Consider the following 6,730-nt stretch of genomic DNA (forward strand, 5'->3'; position numbering starts at 1 on the left):
GGAGCCCGGGGCGGGCGGCGGGGTGGAGCCGCTCCCCGGCGTGCCCGCGCGCCTCGGCCTTGGCCGCCTGTCCCCCACCTCCAAGCCCGTGGCGCAGACGTCTTGGGAACCGTGAGCTCGGGCCAGGTGGTGATCGGAGGATGGCCGCGTCCCCGCAGCGTGCAGGGAGTGAGGGGCGGCTGCGGAGTGAGTGACCCTCCAGACGAGGCATCGACTGTCTGAACGCCATTCTTGGAGGTGGCAGGCCGAGACGAGGGGAAGCCTGGCTCAGCGCAGGTTCTGGCCGAACCCTGCGGGCCAGGGGAGGGGTGGACGTGCCCGGTCCCCAGTCCCCCGCCTGTGGCCGGAGCCGCGCTTGGTCGCACATTCGTTCCGGCCAGCGCTGGGGAGGGAGCTCGCAGAAGTTCCCTGCGGGGCGCCAGGCCGCAGCCCATCCGGTGGGGGGTAGCCCCCCGGCAATGGCTCCTGAGAGCCTGTGACCAGCTTTGCTGCTTAGACTTCACCTTCTCCTCTTCCAGCGCTTCGTCTGCACCCACAGATCATTTGCGCAGGATGTAAGAGGCAGTTCGTTACTAGGTACAACTAGAGAGCCCCTTGCTAGTTCTGCTTCCCCGCGGCCCAGGGCTGGCCATCCCACGCGTCAGCTGTCGCCCACCCTGCCAGGCATGGTCAGGCCTTCGCCTGTAGTGCGGGCCTCCCACCGCACCCCTGAGGTCACAGTGCTGTGGCAGTGCTGTCTGGTCCCCCCAACTTCCGTGTGAAAAGTTGAAGCAAACTGGTCCGTCTGTGCCCTGTGGGCACCCCTCACCCTCATCTAGGTCCTGTCGTGGGATCCCACTGAGAGGCTTTTATTCACCCTGGGTAAAGTGGCCCCAGAAGTCCAGGCAGGGCGGGGCACCCAGATAACAGCAAGAGGGTGTCCAGGGAAGTGGGCTGGCATCCAGCCCGGCGGAAGCTAAGAGGAGCCAGGGTCGGTTCCTGTTGGCCCCCCGCTGTTCCAGCACTGACTGCCCCCGGGGCCCTTGGGCCACCACCCTAGCCCTTCCTCCCAGTGTCGCTGGTGGAATTGGCACTTTTGGTTTCCGTGTGATTGCGGGTCCCTGAAGAGGGTCCTCGTTAGCGTTTGTGGCACATCCTGCATCCTAGCCTTGGTTTCCCTGTGGCCCAGGGCTGGCTGATGTCCCAGACAGGGCCGCGCTCGCCGGCTCATCCCCAGGCTGACTGGTTCCTCTGCTTGTCCGCTCCCGCAGGCCCGCGCCTCCCCCGGGGCTCAGCTGCCGGCTGCCAGGCCTAGGGGCCCATGACGCCTATGCTGACCGCCGCCTGGACGCCGCCTCCGCCGCGAGCTAGCGCCGCCGCGCAGGCCCCAATGCCGGTCATGCCCATCCCGCGGCGGGTGCGCTCCTTCCACGGCCCGCACACCACCTGCCTGCACGCGGCCTGCGGGCCGGCGCGCGCCTCGCGCCTGGCGCGCACCAAGTACAACAACTTCGACGTGTACGTGCGGGCGCGCTGGCTGTACGGCTTCATCCGCTTCCTGCTCTACTTCAGCTGCAGCCTCTTCACCGCCGCGCTCTGGGGCGCGCTGGCCGCCCTCTTCTGCCTGCAGTACCTGGGCGTGCGCGTCCTGCTGCGCTTCCAGCGCAAGCTGTCGGTGCTGCTGCTGCTGCTGGGCCGCCGGCGCGTGGACTTCCGCCTCCTGAACGAGCTGCTGGTCTACGGCATCCACGTGACCATGCTGTTGGTCGGGGGTCTGGGCTGGTGCTTCATGGTCTTCGTGGACATGTGAGGGCCCACGGCGTGGCTCCCGGGCTTGTGTGCTGTGACCGTGGGGGTCTATGCCTCACCGGTTCTCTTCCTGTGGGGTAGGTCAGGGCCCTGTGCTCCACCCTGCATCCTACAGACAGGTCTGCAGACATGGCCGCACTCTCGGCTCTGGCCCGGGAGAGGAAGGGGCTGAGACTTCTGCGAAGGGGACGCTGCGCCCCGCCTCCTGCTGGCTTTCTCCTCTGACCCTCCTGTGCGTGCATTCCGGTGCAGCTGCCCGGGCCACCCCCCTGTGGTCCAGCCTGCACTTTCCAGGCTGTGCTGCGGGGGGCCCGTCGCTCCAGTCTGCACTCGGAGAGCCTCTGTCACTGCCCCTTCTCCAGGACGTTGGCATCACCAGTGGAGTGCAGGCCCCTGGGAGGGATGTGTCGCCCAGGAGCAAATGGGGGGGGGTCTTCCAGGCCACGCACCCCAACCCCCGCCCAGCCCTAGGGGAGCGTCAGGCACACCAGCGGGTCACCGCACTGCCACAGAGCTGTTCACTCCCGCACAGCCCCTCCTCCACCTGCCACCCCGAGAGGTGGTGGGGGTCTTGCTGCCAGGCCCAGCTTCAGGGTCACCTGGGTTTGCACGGGCACAGCATGGCAGGGAGTCACGGCCTCGCAGGCAGTGCAGCCTCGCCCGGGCAGGCCTGCGTGGGTCGGCGTCTCTTCAGGGTTGGGGGGACAGCTCAGTTCCTTTCTGCTTTTGGGGGTGCTTTTGGTCTCTTCCTGTGTGGGAATGTCCAGAGTTGAGCCTTCTGTGTCTGGAAGAGACAGATGCTACAGGTCTGGGGAGGCGCACCAAGGCCCTTAGGTGCGACCAGGGCACATGGTCAAACCCTGTGTTTAAAAGCACGTCTTAGGGTCGAGGATGCATCTGTCAGCGAGAGGCCCCGCTGCCCCTTTGTTCCAGCCCCGGCCACGGCCAGAGCAACTATGGCGAGCAGAGATGGTCGTGGGTGAGGACTGGTGGCCAGGAAAAAGTGAAGCACAGTGGCCTGGGGGCAGCTTTCGGTCCCAGAGGACAGTGCACTCCAGAGGGCCAGCGTCCTGTCCAGACCCCTCTCTGGCCTTCTCCATCAGAGGGGGACCGGGTGGCCATGTGGACTAGTGGCCACCATGGGCCTTGTCAGCAAGTGAGAAGGACATCTGAATAATGATGCCGGGACAACAGGTAGAGATCGGGGACAGGACATAGGGCCCCATATTGAAGATGACAGGTCGCCACTGCTTCAGCCAAGTTGTCCCCACACCCCCTGGCAGGCCGGTGGCTAGGGGAAACTGTCAGGGCAGTTGTCCGCTGCTGGAAGAAAACCCCAGTCAGGTAGAGAAAGCAAAAAATACTTGGCTGTAAACCGTGCTCTTTAATTTGTAGCCAGCTCTGGCGGACGATTGTCACCCTGAGGTCAGTGGGAAGGCTCCTCCGGAAGGTGCAGACGGCGGGTGAGGAGCTACCTGCGTGGACCCCACTTCTCAGCGCTGCAGAGAACCTTTTGCACTAAATCATGCTGTTTCCTAAAAGCTTTGTTTGTGTTGATTATCCCACGTTTCTCAGACCCTCCGAAGCCCCCCTCGCTGAGGCGGCAGGAGGGGTCTGGCTGTGCCACCTCGAGTCTCAGAGTGGCGGGGCCAGGAGTTAGGATGCTCACCATGAAGCTGCTTGGTGTCTCGAGTGCCTGTTAAATTCTTATGAAACGAGCCACCTGCATTAAACTTATTTTTTTAACATGTTAATGGAGTGGTCGCTTAAAGCTCAGAAAAATTTCTTTTTTTAAGGATGTGAACAATCAAAAACAAGTGGGCATGTTTTAAAGCAGTCACCGTGATAGTCGTGGGGATTCCGCAGCGGAGTCTGCCTGGGGCATTTGGCAGGGCGGGTGGTGAGGGTCTCGGCCGCCGGGGGCTTCGCTTTTGATGGGAGAGCTGGGGAACCGGCCCGCGGCCTGCGGGGACGGCAGAGGGGGCGGGTTTGACAAGTTCTGGCCGAGGCTCCGTGGGGCCGCTGCTTCCAGGCCGGGGTCTCCTGTCCGTGGCCCTGGGATGGGCCGAGGGCCACCGTTGCCCACAGGCTCCGGGTGCTGCCAGGAGCGCAGGTGTGGGCACAGGTGAACGCGCAGGCGGCCATGCTGGCTCCCTGGGCGTGGCTTCCGGGGCCGTCTCCCCACCGCGGCCTCCCCTGGGCCTCCCCACCGACTGCGCCTTGTTTGCGGTGGGTGGGAGTCATTCCCTCCGCGGTTCTCCGGGCCAGCGCTGTCCAACGAGACTGCTCCACAGTGGCTGTGCTGCCCAGCGCAGGAGCCACCGGCCCCTCGGGGCCACTGAGCGTGGGAACCAGGGCTGAAGTCCGATGGGATTGGCCACACGTGGCTCGAGGCCAGGGGCCCGCACGGGCTGGGTCATAACCGTGTTTGGTGTGCCGTGAGCCGGTCTGTTCTCTGGGCTTCGTTAACCCGATGCTCCCTGTGTGAGTCACCGTTCTCTGAGGACGTGGAGTGACGGGCCAGGGAAGGCGGGCTGCGTGTGGCTGCTCAGTGCCACAGCCTGGGAACCCGGGCGGCAGCAGTCCTGGGACCAGAGACGTGGAGGGCGGCTTCCCGGGGCAGGCACATTTGCACATTTGCCGAAATGTCTGTCTCGGAGCAGACTTACTTGCCCGTTGTGGGCTCCACATCTCTGTGAGAAAATGGGAATGATCGGAGGCTTCTGGAAGCTTCCAGGGGCTGTGAGGAGTCCGGCTCAGGATGAGAAACCTGGCCTGAGTCTTGGTGTCACCATGGTGTCACCTATAAGGGGCGGGGCACTGGTTAGGAGGCAGGTTAACACTTACAAAGCCTCAGTCCCTAGCTGTGCCTCCCCACCCCCCAAATGGCCCAGGGTCCGCCTCCGCGGGAGGGAGGGGACCAGGGAGAGCTGGCAGCTCAGACTCATGACCTGGGAGGGGTGAGGGTGGTCACCTGCTGCCCGATGCACAGCAGGCCGTGAAGTTGGGGACTCAGGCCCAGGTGAGTGAGTTGGAACAGTGGCCCAAAGGTTCTGAGGTGGCAATACCACCGGGCGGTGACAGCACTCGGACAGCCATGGTGGCGGTGGGCTGTTGATTTGGGGTCAGAAGCTGGGGGCCGAAGTTCCGTCTTCGGCCCGAAGGGTGGAGGAGGGCGGGCAGGCCTGGACGGAGCTGCGCAGTGACCGCGGATAAGGGCGCTGACCGTGGCGGAGCAGCAGTGTCCGGGGAGGCAGCGGCCAGGCACGGGGGGGCGGGCACAGAGGCCGCGGCCCGGGAGGGCGGTGGTCATAGCGGGAGGGTGCTGCCTGGCAGGGGGACAGTGCCTGGGGGCGGCAGGTCAGGGTCAGAGGTCAGGGCCCAGACAGAAGCAGGGTGGAGGAGGGAGAGGACATGCGCCTCCCTTGAACCAAGGTCGGGAGCTGAGGGTTGGTGGGGGGAGCCGAAGCTAGTGCCTCGGTGGCCACCACCCGCTGAGCTGGTGCTTGGGAACTTCTAGAAACCAGAGGCTCGTCTGACAATGCCTAGGTGTGTTCGGTCCTGGCAGGGTGGACAAGCTGGCCCGGAAGATGCCCTCTTTGCCCGCCCCCAACCCCCGCCGGGCCTCCCCCTCCCTGCCCTCCTGGGTGGTGGCAGCAGGCTAGACACGGGGAGGGACACAGCCCCCCCCCCGAGACTGACGCAGCTGCTGCAGAGGACAGGGCCGCGCACTGGGGCTCCCACGGGCCGTCGCTGTTCCCTGACCTTGAGAGGTCCCCTGGCTTCTGCCTGGGATTGGATGCGGGAGGGAGTGGATGGCAGGCTCGGGTGCTGATTCGGCACTTTCTGGGGAGGGCCCTCTGTCCTTCCGTCTGCAGTGGCCTCCTCTCTTTCTCCCTTCGATGTCACTTGGAAAGGGTCCTCTGCACCAGCCCCCAGTCGCTCCCCCCCCCCCCGGAAGGCCCTGCCCCTTGAGCCCTGGGAGGCTGCGTAGGTGCTCAGGAACCACTTCCAGAGCCACCCCCGCAGGCTGGCACAGCTCCCCGAGAGCTCCCGAAGAGGAGTGCCCCACCTCACCAGCATCCTTGCCCGGGAGGGAACAGGGACATACAGGGACATACGGGTGCCGCTGATTCAGCAGCTCCTGGCTGCGCCCCTCCCCCAGCCCCAGCCGGGCAGCATGCCCAGGCATGCTGGCAGCTATGTCACACGGGGCCTCTGGCAGGGCTGCTGTGGCTCTCGGTGTGTGGCCCGCACTGCGCCTGGGGGTTGGCAGGCTGATGCTGGGGGCAGGGCTGGTGCAGGCTTTTGCCAGGTGCCCCGAGGGGGCGGGCCCGCTGCAGGCGGCTGTGGGTGAGCTCAGGAAGCGGGCCGGAAGCGAGTGCGTCCTCAGCCAAGAGATGGCCGTGTTGCGTGCTGGCCGGCCAGGCCACATGCAGTCTCCCGGGAGCCTAGGTTGGGGGCAGAGCTCCTCTGTCTCTGGCCATCTAACCTGGTCACCCGCCACCCAGACCTGGGGCACAGACAGGCCAAAGGGATGAGGACCAGCCAGCCGATGGGAGCAGCCTGGGCCAAGGGCCCTGCCTGGCTTTGGTTTGCCCCTGACGGCAGCGGGAAGCCCAGAACAGCCGGCGGCCTGGGTGACCTAGGGCCGGAAGGGGCTGCTGCTGCTGTGGATTTGGTCCTGTGACACAGGCCTGAGTGGCAGCCTTCCTCACTGTCCCAGCACAGAGAGGGCTGTGGGCGTGGGGTGACCCTGGGAGAGGGGTGGGGAGCAGCGTCAGCCTGGAGTCCAGGAAGAGCGGGGGGAGGAGGGGCAACGGGCACCCCATGAACAGTTCGCCCGCTGGAGGTGGCAGTCCTGCTGCCACCCTCCCCTGGTGGCTGGTCGGACGCTGTCTTCAGATCTTCAGACGAAGGCCCTGAGGCCGACGTGCGTGCC

General features: G+C 65.5%; 1 protein-coding gene and 1 long non-coding RNA gene across 7 annotated transcripts in view; one reads left to right on the forward strand and one right to left on the reverse strand.

Annotated features, from left to right (window-relative positions):
• The window catches only part of TMEM250 (transmembrane protein 250), a 3,922-nt gene extending 380 nt beyond the window's left edge, over positions 1 to 3,542 (forward strand). Inside the window, exons 1-3 of one of the 5 annotated variants that reach the window (XM_011369936.2) lie at positions 7 to 576; positions 1,251 to 1,785; positions 3,184 to 3,542. In XM_011369936.2, the coding sequence (XP_011368238.2) occupies positions 1,301 to 1,785; positions 3,184 to 3,310 (612 nt within the window). In that variant the 5' untranslated portion in view covers positions 7 to 576; positions 1,251 to 1,300 and the 3' untranslated portion in view covers positions 3,311 to 3,542. Of the gene's footprint in view, positions 1 to 6; positions 577 to 1,250; positions 2,506 to 3,183 lie in introns of those variants that run through there. The other 4 variants (XM_011369937.2, XR_896457.2, XM_023536489.1 and 1 more) reach the window with 4 other exon arrangements.
• A 921-nt stretch (positions 3,543 to 4,463) lies between these two features.
• LOC111745555 lies at positions 4,464 to 5,722 on the reverse strand. Of its 2 annotated transcripts, none has more exons than XR_002782691.1 (2): positions 5,554 to 5,722; positions 4,464 to 4,591 (listed from the first exon to the last, which is right to left on the reverse strand). It is a non-coding gene; the product is annotated as an uncharacterized LOC111745555 (long non-coding RNA). The 2 variants fall into 2 exon arrangements; XR_002782692.1 differs by lacking the exon at positions 5,554 to 5,722 and adding an exon at positions 4,763 to 4,779.
• Between the last annotated feature and the right edge of the window lie 1,008 nt (positions 5,723 to 6,730).

The sequence above is a fragment of the Pteropus vampyrus genome, unplaced genomic scaffold (genome assembly GCF_000151845.1).
Source record: "Pteropus vampyrus isolate Shadow unplaced genomic scaffold, Pvam_2.0 Scaffold157, whole genome shotgun sequence".
Taxonomy (NCBI): domain Eukaryota; kingdom Metazoa; phylum Chordata; class Mammalia; order Chiroptera; family Pteropodidae; genus Pteropus; species Pteropus vampyrus.